Consider the following 21,078-nt stretch of genomic DNA (forward strand, 5'->3'; position numbering starts at 1 on the left):
CATCTTAGATTGACATAAACTGTTATTTCTGCCTTTATTTCTTGATGGGGCATCCTAGTGTGCTTTTACGATTTGGGCAAAAAAATGATGAGATTTCAGAATTCAGATAGAATAAATTTTGTGAGAATAAAACAAGATTTGAGGCCCCTGGCAGGGGGTGGGGGGGTGGGGGTGGGGTCATTGACTTTAAAAGTATGTAGCATTATCTTTCTTATCTATATCTGCCCCTGGTTTATGTCAGTGTAGACTTTCTTTCAACTGTTACTCCTAATTGCATGGAGACCATAGCTTCTTCTGATAGGGTCTCATGGCAGACAGTTCTGATAAAACATGGATTATTAACCAATGGTTTAACTAGATTATTTCTGTACTAAAGTCCTCTCAGTAAATGTTATATTACTGTTTTCACTGACCAGTTTGACAGCTAACCTCATTGACTATTCAATTTTTTTTTAAAAAAAATAATTAATATATTTTGTTTTGTTAGAGCAGTTTCAGGTTTGCAGATTATTAAGCAGTTAGTGTAGAACATTCCCTCTCTCCCCTGCTTACAGTTTCCCTTTGCATTAGTGTAATGCATTTGTCACATTGTTGAACAAATATTTAATGGATTATTATGAACAAGAGTTTACATTAGGGTTTATCTTTGTGTTGTACAGTCCTATGGGTTTTGCCAAATATATAATGTCATATATCCACCTATGACATAATAAGAAATATGTATTTGGTCTCTTTTCTCAGTTCCTGACACAGAGCTCCTAAAACCCTTGAAATTTCCTGAGAGATAGGGTTGATAAAACATCTTTTATTCTAATATTTAGTCATTGACCTCCCAGTTCCTGACACAGCCTCCTAAATCTTCGTAATTGTCTGAGTGATAGGGGTGATAAGGGCTTCTTGCATAGAGCTCCTAAATCCCTTGGAATTGCTGCGTGATGGGAGTGCCTTTTGTTCTAATGGCAGGACTCTAGGTGGGCTCCAGGATAGCTTCAGGATGGGTCCTGGCCACCAGAAAGACGAAGCTGTGACTACAAGGTTGGAACTCTCAGCCCCATGCTCTGTCCTCTGGAGAGGGGGGAGGGGCTGGACACTGAGTTAATAATTGATCATAAATCTGTGAAAAAGCTTCCACAAAAATCCCTAAACCAGGGATCCTCAAACTTTTTAAACAGGGGGCCAGTTCACTGTCCCTCAGACGTTGGAGGGCCGGACTATAGTTTAAAAAAAAAACTATGAACAAATTCCTATGCACACTGCACATATCTTATTTTGAAGTAAAAAAACAAAACGGGAACAAATACAATATTTGTATTTGCATGTGGCCCGCGGGCCGTAGTTTGAGGACCCCTGCCCTAAACTAAGGGGTTCAGAGAGCTTCCGAGTTGTTAACACAAATAAGTGCTGGGAGAGTGGTGCACCCCAACTCCACAGGGACAAAGCTGCTGCACTCAGGAACCTCTGGACCTTGCCCTATGTACCTCTTCATCTGGCTGTTCATTTGTATCCTTTATTATATCCTTTACTAGAGGCCCAATGCATGAAAATTTGTGCAAGAGTAGGCCTTCCTTCCCCCAACTACTGGCACTGGCTTCCCTCCAGCACCTGGGACAAGGGCTACTTCCCTCCTACAGCCGCTGGCAGGCACCCGGTACCCGGGCTCCCCTCCTCTAGCCGCCCGCAGGCACCCAGGACCCGGGCTGGCTTCTCTCCAGCCCCGGCTTCGTCAGGAAGGACATCCAGAATGACATCCAGAAGATGTCCAGTCTAATTAGCATATTACCCTTTTATTATTATAGATAATTAGAGGCCCGGTGCACAAAAATTTGTGCACTCGGGGGGAGGGGGTGTCCCTCAGCCCGGCCTGCGCCCATTCACAGTCCAGGACCCCTTGGGGATGTCCACCTGTCGACTTAGGCCCACTCCCCGGGGGATCAGGCCTAAGCTTGCAGTCAGACATCCTTCTGGCAGCCAGGAAGCCCTCGGGGGATGTCCGGCTAAAGGCTTAGGCCCCCAAGGGATCAGGTCTAAACAATTAGTTGGACATTCTTAGTGCTGCCACAGAGGTGGGAGAGGCTCCTGCCACCACCACTGCGCTGGCCAGCCATGAGCCAGCTTCTGGCTGAGTGGCACTCCCCATATGGAAGTGCACTGACCACCAGGGGGCAGCTCCTGCATTGAGCGTCTGCCCCCTGGTGGCCAGTGCGCATCATAGCAACCGGTCATTCTGCCGTTCAATCAATGTGCATATTAGCCTTTTATTATTATTATATAGGCTGTCCCTATTTCCCCCCTTTTGCCCCCTCTACCCAGCTCTTGCCCCCCACTTCTCTCTGGCCATCACCATACTGTTGTCTGTGTCCATGGGTTGTGCATATATTTTCTTTGGCTAATCCCTTCTTTAAATTCACTTCTTTAAATTTTTATTTTCAGATAAGTGCTTATAACTGCACTATTTGATATTTTCTATTATATCATTTAGAATTAAGATATTTTTTAATTGAACCCTTGTAAATTTTAGCACAATTTAATAAATTATGCTAGAAGCAATTAGGAGATTTTTCATGTAATGCAGATACATTTCAATTAATATTTTATTAATTTTTAATTTTTTAATATTTTTAAGATTCGTGCAATAGGCCTTCTTTCCCCTGGCTGCCAGCACCAGTTTTCCTCTGGCACCCGGGACCCAGACCTTCACTCTGGCCACCGCCTTCCATCTTCGCTCTGGACACAGACTTCGCTGCGGCTGGAGCCTTCAGTCTTTGCTCCTCACTCCAGCGGGAGTCTTCAGTCTCTGGCCAGAGCTGCTCCTGTAGCTCCTTCCGCCCCCCACCCTCCCCCTCATAGCTTGATTGCTGCTTCGCCTGCAGACCTCCCCGAGGGGCTCCTGGGTCCCGGGGTGCCGCCTTGCCTGCGGCCCGGCTTTCCGATCGCACTCAGGATCATGGGCCACAGGCAAGGCGGCTCCTGGGTCCCGAAGGGCCACCTTGCCTGCGGCCCGGCTTTCTGGCAGCTCCTGGGGACGCACACGGGGGCCTGGATGGCGACTCCTGGTGTCCCGCCCTGCCTGCAGTATGCAAATTAGCCGCCATCTTTGTTGGTGGTTAATTTGCATATTGTGCTGATTAGCCAATGGGAGGCGTAGCGAAGGTATGGTCAATTACCATGTTTGTCTATTATTAGATAGGATAAGTGTTTCCCTGAGTTCTCTGAGTCATTACAGCACATTATCAAATCTGAGGACAAGGTCATGGGAACCCTGATTTACAGCCAAGTTAGACATAAGTGTGAGCCTGTGGCCCCACTACTTGTGATTGGCATCTGAAATGGGGGGCAGGCTTGTGGAACTGAGTCCTTAGCCTGTGGGATCTGCACTAACTCTGGGTGGTATTGTCAGAATTGAATGGTGGGACACCCATTTGGTGTCTGGAGAGATGGAGAGTTGGTTGGTGTGGGGAAAACACACATTTGATGTCTGAAGTATTGTGAGTAGAGGAAACAGTTTTCCTTTGGTAATGCCATGTAGCCACCATTACAGTATCATACCCAATAGTTTCACTGCTTAAGAACCCATGTGGCCCTCGAGCTACTCATCCCTCTCCTTCCTCCTCTCCCTAACCCCTGGTAACTACTGCTTTTATTTATTTATTTTTATTATATCAATAGTTTTATCTTCTCCAAAACCCCACAAAGTTGGCATCATATAGAATACTGTCTTTTCAGACTGGCTTTTTCAGTAAGCAATATGTATTTAAGGATACTCCATGTCTCTTTGTGTCTTGATAGCTCATAATATGTCATTGTATGAATGTACCACAGTTTGTTTATCCATTCACCATTTTTAAAGAACTTACTGGTTTCTTCCAGATTTGGGCAATTATGAATAAAACTTCTATAAACATTTATGTTCAGGTTTTTGTGTGGACATGTTTTCAACTCATTTGAGTAAATACCAGAAAGTGCAATTGCTTGGTAGTATGGTCAAACTATGTTAGCTTCATAGGAGACGGCCAAACTGTCTTCCAAAGTGGCTGTACCGTTTTCCATTCCCACCAGCAATGAATAACAGTTCCTGTTGCTCCACATTCTTACTAGCATTTGCTATTATCACTTTTTTTTAATGTTAGCCTCTAATAGGTGACTTATGCTTTTTAAACTGACTCAGTTGGTTTGTTTGTTCAAAATAATCTAACAGGTTATTTACAGTTTGGCTAAATTAAAAACAGGGAACACCACCTCAAACCACATCTCAATGTGCAATCTTTCATATTATTGTTGCATCCCAAGGCCTAGAGTCTAAAAAAAAAGGAATGCTTTAAAGAATGTCTAACTAGTTTTTAAAAATATGTTTGCATTGATTTTTAGAAAGAGAGGAAGAGAGAGGGTCAGGGATAGAAACATCGATGAAAGAGAAACATCAATTAGCTGCCTCCTGCATGCCCCCTCCAGGGGATCAAACTCTCAACTCAGGCATGTGCCCTGACTGGGAATCAAACTAGCAACTTCTTGATTCATAGGTGGACACTCAACTGCTGAGCCATACCGCTGGGCATGTCTAACTAGTTTTAATACTAACTTCAGGGAGAAGTGCTTTTAAAAAGTTGTATTACATTTGATTCATGGAGCTCTTACCCAAATGGTTCATTCAACAACTCTTAAGAGAAACAAAACACAACTAAAATTCTAGAAAGCAACCCAGAGTTTTAAGAGGACAGTGAATTATGAAGGCAATTGAAAGAATCCAGGCTTTAGAATTAGTATCTAGGTTTGAACCACAGTTTTACTTTTAATAAGCTCAGTGAGTTCAACTCATTTATCAAACTTTTCTGAGCCTCAATTACTTGTATGTTAAACTGAGAAAATAATTTGTAGTTGACAGGGTTATTTTGACCTTTAGCGACTATGTCATCTAAAATGCCTGGCACCCAGCTTTTGATAGCTTAATTGCACATCTGTTCTAGCCCCCTTATAGTGCCCTATTCATGGCATACAATCAATAAACATTGTCAGAACTTCAATCATCGGAATTCCCTAGTCTGATGAAATAGTTGAAATATTCTATGAACACATATAATAGCTAAGATGTAGTTTCATCTTCTATGTATTTGCTTGTTTTAAATAGGTGGAATGTAATATACACAAGACTGTTGTTTCAAAGAAAATTTGTACATCATAAGACTTTGGCACATGCTAAAATTTCCTGTGGTTTGGGATTTCCCTGGAGTAGCCAGAAATGAGATATTGGCTTCAAAAGCAAACTCATGAAATATGCAATAGTATAGATTCTAGAAACCGACCACTTGGCAGAGCTAAGTTACAGTAATTCATCATTTTGGGGTTGGCAGAAATGTGTATATAGTGACTATAATGTCAAAAACTAATAGCCTGATATTCGCTCTGACTATTCTCCCTCATACAGCTTTTCTTCTAAAACAGAAGATTGCATTTGTGAATTGTTTTAAATACTGACAGTAACAAATGAAGGCCATAGGTGAAGCATTTAATAAACTTTCCTAGTTTTTTAGGAAGCTATTTGAAAGGGAAGAAATTTACTGTAAGTAACTATGTACAGTAGAATCTCTTTCTTAAGTGTCAAAAGAGGATCAGAGAAGCAGCTCTGAATTCATGATCAATCCCAAAGAAGCTGCAGAGCTGGAGGCAGGTTAGATCCACAAAACAAAACTGGATCCTGGGTCCAGGCAGGTCCCCCTGGAATAGCAGGTTCAAAGGTCTGGCACCAACCACTGTGACAACCTGGCTTGTGCTTTGTTCTTTCCATTTCTAGAAACTCACAGACCCTTGAAGCCTGTCTTTGAACCCCAAGATAAGCACCTCTACTCTTAGAGGCGAGAAATCCAACAACCCCGAGGATGGTACCTTTAAAGGTATGGTTTTCTAAGTGTGTAAATAACTTATTTATATGAAATATTTGGTGGTTAGAAAGAAGTTGTTAATGATAAAAAAGGAACTTTTGGCAATTCTTAATAACATATAATCTGATGATTTAAATAAGATTTTGATTGAAAGTGAAGCCATGGGCCTGACCCAGTTCAGCGGTTGAGTGTCGATCCAGGAATCAAGAGGTCACTGGTTGATTCCCAGTCTGGGCACATGTCCCGGTTGTGGGCTTGATCCGCACCCAGTAGGGGGAGTGCAGGAGGCAGCTGATCAATGATTCTCTCTCATCATTGATGTTTCCATCTCCCTCTCCCTTCCTCTCTCTGTAAAAATCAATTTTAAAAAAATTTAAAAAACAAAGAAAGTGAAGCCATGGAATGACTTTTACTCTATATCTGGACAAAGCAGAATTTTCAATCACAGAGTTTTCACTGAGCAATATCATTCTCTCATGTAATTAATTCTCAAAAAGGGTGGTTTTGGAGGCAAATGTGAAGCCTGATAATAGCCAGCCTGGTAATTAACATCGGCTAGAAACAAAAACCCAAAGCAACACACTATAAAGATGGAATAATAAAAAGAAGTTGGGAATAATGAGGCTGCCATCCAGCATTAATTGATGTTAAAAAGCACTCAGAGTTCCCAGGAGAAAAGAATTATTTAAATGCAAATTTTTATTATTAACATTACTTAAATTGTTGTAATGAGTTTATGAAAATAAGACACCTTGCTAGTTTCATGCATACATAAAACCTAATAAAATTTATGAGCCACATACCAGCAGTGTTATCTTTTGGCATAAAAAGTGGTAAACAAGAGGAAACATTTTTTTTAGTCCAAGATCAAATATATTTGGAACAATTTAAAACCACACAAAATGATTATGATGATATTGGGTTTGAAAACTACAGAAACCCTCACATACTCATGGGAGACACAAAGGTCGTATTTTGAAAAGATGTGGATTTTATAGTCATTGAGTCTCTTTAGAGCCTGGGAAGAATGGAAGTACCTTGGGTAGCACATTTTCTGACAGAACACCATGTTGGTTTGCATGCCATATACAAAACGATTCCTTGCAGTTTTACTGCATACTACAACTTAGGGATTTCTTAATATTTTTTTACACCCACTACACCGCTTTAAGTTATCCGAAGAGAAGTGTAATGAATATATTATAAGCTTAGAAAATGGCATCTAAAAGCAACAGAGTGTTCCAATGTGAGTCAAGAAGTCTTGCAGATGATCCCGCATGACTGCTTAATGAATAAATAAAGCTTCTAATACTTAGGAAATTGATGTCAGGTGGGAAAAATTCTAGGAGAGAATATTACTATTAATGGCCATTATAAGATGCCATACGATGAAATCATTAACAATGCTTTGGCATTTATTACTGGCATTATTAATGACTTAACTTGTTGGCATGGGTTTTAAAGTGATATTACAGAAATATCATTCCCCAGAGCAGTAAGTTTCTATCTGTATTATGGCATTTGTCACTTGCTACCTTTTATATGTTTATGTACAAGTCTTAGTTCTCCCTGTAGGCCATAATTTTTTGGAGGGTAGGAAGTGTGTTCAATTTATCTTTGATATATCCTTGGTACCCAGCATGTGATTCACATATACTTGGAGCTCGTTAGTATTAGTAAATATTAGTTGCTGGAATAATCGAGTGCATTTGTTTTCAAGTATAATTCTCAAATAGAGGAAATAGTAAATTTTTTTTAAAATTGTGTTTTACATCTTAAATGATCATGAATGGGGAAAATAACAGAAGAAATATATACCAACATGTTAATAGAAATTGTGCTAGAATAGTGGAACTCATCATTTTTTTTCCTACTCCAACTTGTTTATAATATGGTTATATTTTCTAATAGAAGGAATAAATAACAACAAAATGACACTTAATATTCTACTAGATTAAAAATCACTTTATTAGAATTATGGTGATCGCTCTACCATAATAGTGACACCCTACTCCCCTCACACTCCCCAGCACCACCTGCCTCTCCTTCCCCTTCCTGTCTAGCTGATTGATAATGAAACAGAAAAAAGATGGAAAAAATAAAATTGGAAGGAGTGGGAAGTGGTGATGGTTTAACCCTGAGTGCATTGATTCATCATTTAGAAACACTGAGTGGTCTGATGGGTGGGAAATGCTGGGTCAGGATGCACTGTGGGGCAGATGGGCAAAGGCGGGACCAGCCACACTCTGGGGCCATCGGCTCAGATGCCCAGAGACCAAGTAGTCAAGCAGCATTGCAGTGGATCCAGGGTCGACTTAGAGTCAGAGAGAGGTCAACACATGTCTGCTACTCCGCCATGCATCCCCAGAGCAAGGAGAGAAACACAGGAAGACTGGGGGGTTCATTTTAAATGCTGTTTAAAATGGAAAGAAATCACTTTTAAGTTCTAGGATCTCACGTATTTTCTGTTGTTATGGGGCAGAGAGTGTGAAAGCAGGATGAGATCAATGACCGGTTAAAGAAAAGTGTGGGTAGCAGGTGTCTGATCAATATCTTCTCAATTTATACCAGCTGCCTATTTTATTCATTTTAAAAAATAATCTAACCAACAATTGCTATATACCAGGCACTAGACCAGGGGCGATTTTTGCACAGAAAAATATAATAGAAGTGTGGAGACTGGCTTTAAATGAGGTCAGAAGAGCTCCCAAACCATACATTTTTTGAGAAAAATGAAATACAAAGATCAGTCTAAACTAAATCAGCTTGCAGATTTTCAGCTCAAAGAATGACCTTGGAACCTGAAAACTAATAACTGTGCATTCTGAACAAGTGCTGTTCAAACTCACTTCAGTAATATCAGGAAGAAAAATGTAGTTTTGGAAATCATTTAAAGAAATAATAGTCCTGCGTCATGCAGAAAAAATGACATTATTACAGGTCTTACATTTTATTTCATGGTAAAACTGCTAATGGCATTGCATCATTGAAGTCAAATTGGGAGGAGGATTCAGTGTTAAAATTCAGATGCAGATTTAAGAACAGATGCAATTACTTTTCTTTTTACTCAAGAAATATTTACAAAGCAGCTACTTTTCCAAAGGGCGAATAAGATGTAGACCAGTGGGGGAAATATTTTTCTCAGAAAAATAGATACTGTGCTGATGCATTGACTAAACTTTTATCTCAGCTGAATCAATTTATATCCCGCAGTAATACCCTGTCTTCAGAAACCCCTGCTTCTATCACATTAAAAATATGTCTATCTTGGAGATCTTACTGGCTGCTATTTGAAAAGCTCCAGTTTACAAAGTTCCACTGTACATAAAATTTTATTCTGTCCTAAAAGAGAGAGATAAACAGCACTACAAGGGGTACTGAATTAATTTCCCTATCCGTTCGGGAGGTGCCACCTGATGCTTGGTGACCCCAGATATAGTAAAATTCCTGGGACAGTCTCACATGAGCCATGGGAATATCTGAAAGGAAACGGGACAGACCCAACATTTGAAGACCTTATTTAAACTGCTTCAAGAAGCTTGGACATGCTCTTTCATGATATAAGTTTATAACCATTTTTAATAGCTACATTGAACTTCACTCGTAAACCACATTTGAGCTCAGGCTAGTTGCTGAGGAAGGAAGTTTCATTTTTTGAACCCATACGGTCATTAACAAATCCAGCAGATGTGCAACTAGCATTTTGCTTTGATCTTTCTTTCATTTCAAATTGGGGACATTTTAGTCCTCTTCAAGTCACGGAGGAGCACCATGGTCAGTGTAGCGTGAAAAATGCAAGGACACTGATTTGGAAGAACTGGCTTAAGTGGAGTGTCACCATTTACTATGATTCAAACTCTCTAATCTTTACCCATAAAATGGAATCCTTCCAAGGAACAAGTAAATGAAATCATGTGTAGGCACATACTTTGTAAACTATAAAGTATTAAATAGATGTAAGATATTGTCTTGTAATTACATAACTTGGGAGATAATTTTATGTTTCATAAGAATAGTAATCTCATGTTAGATGATAAGATATTTGGCATTATAGTAAGTGGAGCTAAAATTCTACTATAAAATTATGTAAAAACATAAAATTATGACATTTTTGGAATCCTATACATAAAATAAAATTACATTTATTAAGATAATCAGAGTTTGAATTAAATTAGAGTAAAGGTGCTAAGTGAAATGAGCCAGTCGGGGAAAGACAAATACCATATGGCTTCACTTATATATGGAATCTAATGAACTAACAAACAAAATAGGAACAGACACACAGATTCAAAGAACAGACTGACCGCTGTCAGAGGGGAAGGAGTTGAGGGGCTGGGTGAAAAAGGTGAAGGGATTAAGCAAAGAAGAAAAATCTCATAGACACAGACAGCACTATGGTGATTACCAGAGGGAAAGTGGGGTGGGGGAGGCAGAGTAGGGTAAAAGGGGGATAAATGGTGATGGAAGGAGACTTGACTTGGGGTGGTGAACACACAATACAATATACAGATGATGTATTTATAGAATTGTACACCTGAAACCTATATAATTTTATTAACCAATGTCAGCCCAATAAGTTCAGTAAAAAAGTAATAAAAATAAAAGAAATAGAGTAACAAGAAAAAATATAATACAAGATATAAACATTCAGTTCTTAAGGAGAAAAGGAAAGTTCCCTGTCAATCTTTAATAGCTAGCAGTTTTAAAAACTACTCAAATTTAGCATAATAATAAAACTCCAAATTATGTTCAAATCATGCTGATATTATATGCAAATGTTCAACCCAGCATTAAATGATGGTAATATTCATGGTGAGATAACTAAGAGCTAAAACAATTATTATTTCAATCTTGCCACATCTTTTCATTATTGTAAGATTTTTGGTCTTGAAGTAACAAAGTTCTATAAAATTAAACCTGTATTTTATTATAATTGGCCAATACAATTTTGATATTTATGTGTATCTTTTATTGATATGTGTTAAATTTTAGTAGAATGAAGAAAAATAATGGAATTAATTGGGCCCATTGATTTCTCTAGTTTGTGTAAAAACTGTCTTTTACTAAGAAAATTTTAATTTGGGACCACCATTTTTGAAGGTTAATTTCTTCTATAATCATGTGCAATGTAATGGAACATGAAACCCAGTTAGAAAGTCCACTCCAATGCCACTTATGCCCTTGGTCAAACCAGGAATCTCGAGTATATAATGTTGTATAATGTGTTGCTCTAAAATAATCCTATATAATAAAAGCGTAATATGCAAATCGACTGAACAGTGGAACAACTGGTGGGCAGGGGGCAGGGCCGGCGAGCAGGTGGTGCCTGGAGCCAAGGCGTGTGCCAGTGGGAAGAGGGAGTGGATGGCGATGGGGGGGTGGGGTGGTGGTGACCAGTGGCAGCAGTGGGGCAATGGGGGGCAGGGACGGCCGCTTTCCCACCAGCACTATCCCCTGATTGGCCCACCGGCCACCTCCCTCAGAAAGAGGCCAGACTGCGGCTTAGCGGGCCTAAGCCATCAGTCGGACATCCCCTGAGTAGGACTGTGAGAGGGCATAGGCTGGGCTGAGGGGCCCTTCCCCCCTCCACCATGCCCCCCCCCTGCCCCAAGTGCATGAATTTTCATGCACTGGGCCTCTAGTATGAACTTCTGCCTGGTATGTTTTTCTTATGGCTTTTGACAATTTAGCTGAGGGATTTCACTTTGTAATGCTCTGCCAAGTCAGTTCTGTACAGTGTAACAATATGACACCCACCCAGAGCTTACCCAGATGAGCAGAGAGCAAATGAATTTCCTTCTGCTCCTCTGTTGAAGAGAGAAAATTCTTCACCCCGTAAATGTTCAGAGAGCATTATACTGTTTTTTATGGTAGATTAATCTCAGCACCATGTGTTCCTAGGAGTGTGGAGTCCAGGGCAAATCATGTGGCTCCCTCCTCAGATTTAGACAAAGGTCAAATCAGGTTCAAAGGACCAGCCCCCTGTGGGGACGGGAAGCCTTCAAATATCCAGGTGAAGTAAAGAATGTGCAAGAAGCCCCTGGGAACCTGCCTATGGAGGTGTTTATGGGCTCTTTTTAAGCCACTTCTTTACCCCTCAGTCTACTTCTTAGTCTTTCCTGACCATGAAATTTAGGGCAGAAAAGCACACAGCAGTCACCCTAATTGCTTCAAGTCCTAGGGACAACTCTTGGCCAGGGCTGGCTTCATGGGCCTGCAACCTGTACAGTTGCAAAGAGCCTTGAGCTTACAAAAGCCCGCCCTTGGTTTAATGCTCTATGTCTTGGCCTTGAATCTTGATATCTTTTGAACAAGGTGCTCCATTTATTTATGCATAGACAGATCTTGTGTACAAAGCCATGAAGCATTTTTTTTTAAATATGTTTTATTGATTTTTTACAGAGAGGAAGGGAGAGAGATAGAGAGTTAGAAACATCGATGAGAGAGAAACATCGATCAGCTGCCTCCTGCACATCTCCTACTGGGGATGTGCCCGCAACCCAGGTACATGCCCTTGACCGGAATCGAACCTGGGACCTTTCAGTCCGCAGGCTGACGCTCTATCCACTGAGCCAAACCGGTTTCGGCCATGAAGCATTTTTAAGGCAAGAAAACAACCAGTTCCTCATCTTATTGCATTTTTACCCAGAATAAATGAATCAAAGGAATTTAGGACTGGAAAAATTAGGCTGAGATGAAAATGAGCCCAATTTTTAATAGAAATGAAATTTTAAGTACACTGTGATGTTGCATTTGAGGGGTACTTTTCCAGGATATACGTATTTTTTTTCTTTCCATCTGGGTTGATTATTTTGAGACAGTGAAATGTGATTTGCTAGACATTTCAAACCAAAGATGGGGAGTACATACATAGAGGTTATTTCAGGGTTTTGATTTTTTTTTGAGAAAACCTGGGTGCAAACAGATAATAGCGTATCTGTTAATATGGAGGGATGGCGCCAGCCCCACACATAAGTGTAAAGGTTTCACATCATCTCTTTACCACCCTTCCAGCATGCCTATGTCCTGTCATGTTTGCCCTCCTCCCTCATCTTAAAAGTGGTTAGATTTCTGGAATGGTTAGATTTCTGGAAAACTTGTATATAACGTCTTCTCTGTCTGCCACATGAATTGAGCCAAAAACCTGCATCCCATTTCTGTGTGGCTTTGTTCTCAGTTGACTTTCATGGTTAGAAAGTGATCTGATAGTTAACCCCTGATAAACTATTAGCTGGTACTAACTTAAGGTGTGGCTTCTACTTAGGGAGCTTTATTTTAATATTTAGTAAAACAAAGTCTTAAAGACTCCAAGGCATGAATTCCCCCAGAGCCATTGCGAAGCCCACTGACAAGCCAGCGAGGCCTTCAATTGCACCAGGCAGGCAGCTGCCCTTGATGGCCACAGTGTTCCAGAGACAGAAAACCCCTCCAATATTTCCTCTGTTCATGCCGAACTTGGGTAGCTCAGTAGCTACTCCAGACTACTGAGTTAGCCCTTGTCACGTTGTATGACTTACGGCAGATGCTAACATACAGAAAAACTAATGTACTTTGCATAATCCCAGTACTTCCCCATTGTCCTTGCTGACTTCCTTCTTAGGTCACTGAGGAAACAGAAGGGATTATGACAGAACTTTTACAAGTTTCTACAACATCTCTCACTTGCCAGCAACTGTCTTCCCATGTATTCTGCCTTCTCTCCTTACTAATGATTAATTGTCCATGTTCCTGTTTAAGGTCACGGGGTCCCATCATCTCTCAACAATTCACCCCTTTCTTCCGAATCATTCCCATCAGCATACCTATATGCCATTGTTTCTCTTACCTTCAAAACAACAACAAAAACATTCTCTCTCTTGACTTTATTTCCTGTGCAGGCTGCTGTCCATTTCTATTTCTTTTCACATCAAAACTCCTTGAAAAACTTACTTATACTTGCTCTTCCAAACTCTTTCCTTTCATTTCCCCCAAACCTACTTCAGTCAAGTTTTTGTCCCCAATGATTCCACTAAAACTGCTCCCACAAGTTCACCAAAGACTCCCTGCTGCTCCACCCAAAGGTTTATCCCCAGACCTCATATCACTTGTCAGCCACACTTCAGACAGTCCATCACTCCCTTCTCCTTGAAACACTTCTTTCACTTGGCTTCCAGGACTCCACACTTCTGATTTTCTTCCTGCCTCACTGGCCTTCTCATGTTTTGCTGGCTTTCCCCCATCTTAATAACAGGGAACCCCAAGGAAAGGTCCTTGGATCATTTTTCTTCTGAATCTACACTCACTCCCTTGGCTATCTCATGGCTTCAAATATCATCTTTCTCTGAAATACTCCCAAACTTTTCTCTCTTGAACTGTAGACACATCTATTTACTTCAGGGTCTAGTTGGCATATCACACCATGACTTATTAGACCCCACCCAGTCACTCTTTGCCTTCTCTCCCTAGCACTGGTTCTGCTCTAGCCATGTTGGCCTTCCAGCTGCTCCTGCTCAGACCTGAAGGCCTTCTCAGGTGCTCCGCTCTCTGCCCAGATTGCTCTTTCCCCAGATATCTGCAGGGATTTTTCCTTTGCCTCTTCCAGGTTTTGTTCGAACACTACCTTCTCACTCAGGCCTTCCTTGACCACCACCCTATTAAATTGCACTGTACTTTCCTATCCACCTTCCCCGATTTACCTTTCTCCATGGCACTCTCTTTCTAACTCCAGTTGTTGTTGTTGTTGTTTTTATTATCTGTCTTCCACACCCAGAATGTAAGCTCTGTGAGGAATGGGACCTTTGTCAGTTACCTGATGTATTCCCACTGCCCAGGTCAGCACCTGGAGCCGTGGTAGGTGCTCAATACACATTTATTAAATTTATGATGATATATCTTTCCCCCAAAGGACATGGCTTGCATGTGATATTAAAACAACAACAACTGTTTTCTAAAAATAGGGATTGGATTTGTGACTGAGAACCTGTCCTTTCTTAAGCTCTTCTTTATCAAGCCGGCTCCCTTATTTGTTTGGTCGGTGGAGCATTCACTATGAGTCCCTCAGGGTCCCATCAAACCACTCACACTTGCCCTTTCAGCTGAATGTATGAAATAAAAGTGCTGTGCAACATTTTTACTATTTGTTCACAGGTATTCTTTTTACTCAGTAATTATTATGCATTTTTGTTTTCCATGAAATGCCTCGTTTAAAATGTTATTGTAAAGATTAAGCTGATGAATGATGTGTAGCAACAGAATAGCCTTCAAGATTGGAATATTACCATCTGTCACATTTGTTCTACTTTCTAGGCATATTAAATAATTTCCCATTTAAAATAAATAATTGCTGCCTACCACAATAATGCATCTTGCTTTCATCAGAGGTTGTAGCAAAAAGTGAATTCCGGGAACACTCATACGTTTCCTGCTGAGAGTACTTACCGCCTGCTCCTAGAGAAGCAACGCTGAACTCCGTAGGGCAAGACCACAGATCAATCGGAGGAAATATTGGAGAAAGCAGAATTTCATTCTCCCAGTTCTGATGCAGGAAAGGACAAACTGCCCATATTCATCCCCCCTCCCCATTTGTTCAAATAAGAAATACAGAAAAATTGGTAAAATTTATTCACAATGCAGAAGTTGAGATGAATAAAGCAGCTGGCAATGGCATATTGCCTCTGAGTTTGATTTATAAAAAATATTAATGATCTCAATTTTCTGTATTTTGCTATTTTGGGGAATGATGAAGAGAGTCTTTTTTTTATAATTATAAAACTTCAGACTTCAATGTCATTTATCACAGTGTTGTCTGGAATTTCGAAAATGTCTTATCAGGGGTGATCTGGGCTTTTCAGGACCTGCAAGTTGATAGAAGTTGGGTAACCGTATATCGTAGTGGTATCTTCTTCCTATATATACCCTGTCATTCAAGGCATAGAGTTTATCTGCAATGTCACTGCCAATTAAAACTGAGAACAGGCGGGAGATGTAACGATACTGAGCGAAGAGCAAATATAATTTCTTTCTCCTCCATGACACATACCGACAATCAGTTTCTGCTGTTAGGGTTACCTAAAAACAATAAAACCAGGTATAAACAAAGATTAGGGAGCAAGAAAAGTTCTGTCAGTCACATTTTTTGTGCCCCACATTTTAAATGAATGTCCATTCTTTTTTTTTAGGTGAAAAAAGCCCACTGACCCAAAACATACTGTAAAAAATAGAAAAAGAGATCAGAAAATGTATTACTATACATAATTTATAACATGAATAGTCACAATATTGTGCCCATCTCCAATTTATCTGTTTTCTAAGGTCAGATATCTATGTTTTTCTTTTTATTGAAGTGAGAGCTACTTATACTAAAAATTAATAAAGTTGGCTAATGTTAGAGAAGTATCTCCAGTCAGTCCTGAAGACTGTGTACATTTAACCCTAATCCAGTTTCGATAGTACAAAATAGAATTTATTTACCTATCCTGCATATGTATATGAATTTGTATTTGTAGACACACATGTATGTTCCATGTATTAATCACAGGAAAACAGTATATACCATAATAGACAGAACCTCCTGAACTGATTATCTTTCAAAACTCCCAGACATAGCAGCAGAGCAGGGACAGGAAGTTTAGCATTTTGTTGGTAGAAAACAACTGCTATCCATCAGCATCTTAAATTTCAAAAATAACTTATTTTGTAATTAGGGCAGATTTTTTGTTCTTGGTGTTTTTCTCAACGGTCACAGTGGCAGTGTGTAGTGTACTTTCACATCTCAAATGATTTTTATTCCCATAGATGCAGTTAAGCAAAGAAAAATGTAAGACTACTTTTTACAGACTCCTTTCTGTCATATGAAATACTCATTCTTCTCCTGGTTGCTGGACTCCTATAAAGTGACATTAATCGTCAAGAGTCAAACAGCTTTAGAAAGTCATGCATGCTGCATAGTACGTTCCAAAGTGACGTGTAAATGATTCCTCTGTCACCTGCTGTTGTGTCTGTTTATCTGTGTGGAAGAGGCGGTGTTCACTGCGTGCGCTCGTTACCGCTTACCTGAAAAGTGCCTTCCTCGGTGGGTCTCAGTGAGTCCCATTCAGGAGAATCCAGGAACTGGAAGGGGAAAATGTAATGCAGAAATTCGCCATCAACTGTCACTCTGATCCTACCCAGACACAAAGAACAGCATTGATGAGGAAGGAGAAAGCCAGCACATAACTGGGGTGAGGGGAGGGTTCAGGCCTCTGAGGACCTTTTTGGCGATTAAAATTTTGAAGGGCAAAGATTAAATTCCTGCATTACAGTAAGTGGCAAGTCTCCTGTAAGATTCATGTACTGATGTTCCTCACACAGTTAGGATTCTGGAATACTGAGCAAAATTCATCAAAAAACTCATCAAGCTGTACATTTATGATATGTGCCCATCTCTGCATGTATATTACACTCTGATAAAAAGTCTCAGTGCACTCAGTCAGATTTTAAATTAAACAGAACACTGAAGAACATAAAGGGGTACCACTGTAAATACGTCTGAAAATTAAATACTTAACTTTTAAAGAAAATAATCATATTGTTTCCTCCCCCAAACTTTGTTTTATATATATATAAACAATATGAGTTTGAACTGTGCAGATCCACTTATATGTGATTTTTTTCAATAAATACTGTTAAATGTATTTTTTCTTTCTTATAGTTTTCTTAATAGCATTTTCTTTCCTCTAGCTTACTTTATGGTAAGAATACAACCAAAGGACTTGTATGCATGTGTATAAGCCTAACCAATGGACACAGACACCAGGCGGGTGAGGGCATGAGTGGGGAGGTGGGGGGGGGGGGCAATGAGGGGATAAGGACACATATGTAATACCTTAATTAATAAAGAAAAAAGAAAAAATGATTAAAAAATAGAATATTCTCTAAAATTTAAAAAAGAATACAATATATAATACATATAATATGCAAAATATATGTTAACCGACTGTTTAGGACTCAAGGGTGGGGAACCTTTTTTCTGCCATGGACCATTTGGATATTTATATTATCATTCATGGGCCATACAAAATTATCAACTTAAAAATTAGCCTTGTATTTGGTCAAACATTTAATTAACTCACCCCTAATGCCTTGGCAGGGCCAGACCAAATGATTTCGACAGCCTTATATGGCCTGGAGGCCGGATGTTCCCCACCCCTGGGTAAGGATGGGTAAGGCTTCTGGTCAAACAGTAGGCTATTAGTAAAGCTTCGTGGGAGTCAAAAGTTATATGTGGATTTTGACTCTGTTGGGGTCAGCATCCCTACCCCTGTGTTGTTCAAAGGTCAACAGTGTGTGTGTGTGTGTGTGTGTGTGTGTGTGTGTGTGTGTGTATACTAGAGGTCTGGTGCATGAAATTTGTGCACGGGTAGGGTCCCTAGGGCTGGCCAGTGATCAGAGCCCATCAGGGCCTTCCTCCCCCCTGCTGCCGGCCGGGGCCTTCCTTTGTTCTGTGCCACCCCCGGTAGTCAGCACACGTCATAGCGAGCAGTCGAACTCCGGAGGGGACAATTTGCATATTAGCCTTTTATTATATAGGATATGTGTATATATACATATATGTATATATAATGAGTTATGCCCACCTCACTTTTAGCAAATGGTCAATTGCTAGAAATTACTGAAAGAGTTGATCATTATAAAACTGATTATTATAAAATTTAATGATCTCTATTACTTAAAAGACTGGCATATGAGAGTCTATTTAAAATACTTTGCATGATAACAAAAGTATTGTATTAATTCAGTACTCGTCTTGACTTTCAATAACTATCTTGGAAATACATAGCATATCCAAATAACTCAATTCATACATTTGATTTATAAGAAGAACGATTAAGACTTTAGATTATTTCTTGCTTCGGGTAAATAATACCATGTACTCTAAATGCCTATGGCCTGTGGCCAGGACTCATGTGTCAGGGCTTTCTCATGCCTCAGGGTGTGAAATGCCACCCAGGACTATGCTAGGCTGAGATAGAAAATGTAGCAGAAAGGAAGACAAGCTAGAAACGATTGTAGAAGAAAGACATTCAAGCACCAACAGTACAAACCTTCCTGAAACAAGCAGAGAGAGCTTGTCAATGGAGGTTTTTCCCTGCATGGCATAGCAGTGCTCCTTTTCCAAAGTAACCACTTCAGAGCTCAGAGCAATCATTCTGAAGACGGGCACAGGGGTCCCCAGAGGCTGGAAAATGGAGCTGTACATCAGCTGGAATTCTCGGGCAAAGGTTATGCTGCGCACTTGATACGCAATGTGAACAAACTGCACGAAGCAGATGATGAAGAGCACAAAATGCCAGGAGAAGATGTCGGCGGCACAGACATCTACCCAAGCCCAGATCGCAGTGCAGAGAAAGCCCAGCCCCAGCAAACTGAAGACATAGAGGAGTCCGAAGAACCCACTGCCACCCATAAGACCGACTACCAAAAAAATACTGGCAAGATGATAAATGGCTCCCTCGGCCTCTTGCTTCCAGTGTGTGCAGACTGGGTGTTCATCTATTAGGTCCTTCCATACAGTTGAATTTCTTTCCATGGCTGTACCACCATCTGGTTCACTTTCCCATTGATGTTAGATGATATCGAGATGAGTAATTAAGTCCTTTGCTTTTCCATCACCTGAGTTTCGCTAAATCCTCACAAACACGGAGAAAGCCTGGTCACTGGAGTTGTGGTGATTAAGGGTTTGGTGTGTTTGGATCTTGAAAAACTAAGAATCCCATGCTAGCTTCGGTAAGTTCATCTGGGCTCCTGATTTAGATCTAGTCCACGAATATTTTGTGGTTTCCTATGTAAGAAGAAGAAAAAAAAGGATCTAGTTAAACAAGGAAAACTGAGACATGTATTTAAATGAATCACCAACATTACTTATTCAAGATGAGCTCCTATTTTCCATAAGTTAAGCACCAATGCTGTCAAGTGTTAAATTTCTAGGATATGCAAATTCATTTTTAGAGTTATGCTTATTAATAATAAAAAATTATTAACAGACACTTTGGTATTTGTTAGGACTAGCTAACTACGTATTTTTCAAGGGAGCTAAGTGCTATAGTCAGCCAGTTTCCATAACAGTAGTTCCGTGTACCTCAGAATCACTTGGGAAAGTGACTAAAAGTGCAGATTCATAGACTGTTTCCAAGACATGCTGACTCAGAATCTTCTCTGGAGGGAGGGCTACAATGTTGGCATTTAGAACAAGCTTCCTACATGATTTTGATGCATCAGTGCCTGGCCCTCAATGGCCCACCCTCCGAGAGACGCTGTTTGACAATGTTATTCACGCCTTACAGATGAAGAATTTGAGGCTCAGAGAGGCCAAGCAATTTATCCCAGACCACATGGTGGTCGGTGGCAGAGCAGAACATCAGCACTCGAGCCTGTATGCTGGATCCCATCCTGTGGCCTCCTCCGAAAGATGTTTTAAATTAGGCACTTTAAGGAGCCCTAATAAATAAATAAACCACCATCTGGTAATTGACGTCAGATATTAAGAGCATATAATAGGCTGTAAAATGTGCAGTGACTTAGATCAAAATTATTTGAGAAATATAAATTCAGTTCTACTTTACTGTATTAGAGGTTATTTCAGAGTAAAGGTTGCCTCCATAGAACTAAATAAATACGAAAGTTCCTGCTACTGGCATATTTATTTACCAGATGGTCAAAATGTTACCGACTTGTTTCCCTACACATATATTCTCTACCCTTTCAGCCATATGGTAAAAATGCTAATATGTGATCTGAGTCACATATTTAAACCATGATGACAGAGCTGTAGGATACGTATCCTTTATCACCAGGTTTCTTAACAATAAATGGCTTCGATGTGAAGCATTCGTTAGATTGATGCTTTAAAGTCATAATTAACATTCAAAACCCTTGAACTTGTGTGCTATATTTAGGGTTATTTTTGAAACAGATTACTTTCAGAACACCTGTTAATAAAATATCAGGTATCACAGATTCTGTTTCATAGAAAAAATATGTACACGAGGTGAAAATGATTTGGCTGAAGTTAAAAAAAGGAACAGAACTAGACATGGAAAGAAAGATGGTGCTTTGTTGAAGTTCCTGATTTTCCATCTTGGATAGGGATTCTCTGTCAGCAAGTAATGACTTTAAGGATGCTTACCAGGTGAATCATTAAAATAAGCATAATAATAATAACTAGACCTATAACTTACAGTGATATTTT

At 40.0% G+C, this 21,078-nt stretch overlaps 1 protein-coding gene across 1 annotated transcript; it reads right to left on the reverse strand.

Annotated features, from left to right (window-relative positions):
- Positions 1-15,450: 15,450 nt before the first annotated feature.
- On the reverse strand, positions 15,451-19,675 carry POPDC3 (popeye domain containing 3). Its single transcript, XM_006101081.2, has 3 exons — positions 18,935-19,675; positions 16,905-17,013; positions 15,451-15,920 (listed from the first exon to the last, which is right to left on the reverse strand). Exons 1-3 carry the CDS (start codon positions 19,417-19,419, stop codon positions 15,639-15,641), a joined length of 876 nt encoding a protein of 291 aa, XP_006101143.1. The 5' UTR covers positions 19,420-19,675; the 3' UTR covers positions 15,451-15,638.
- Positions 19,676-21,078: the final 1,403 nt, after the last annotated feature.

This window comes from Myotis lucifugus, unplaced genomic scaffold, assembly GCF_000147115.1.
Source record: "Myotis lucifugus unplaced genomic scaffold, Myoluc2.0 scaffold_340, whole genome shotgun sequence".
NCBI lineage: Eukaryota > Metazoa > Chordata > Mammalia > Chiroptera > Vespertilionidae > Myotis > Myotis lucifugus.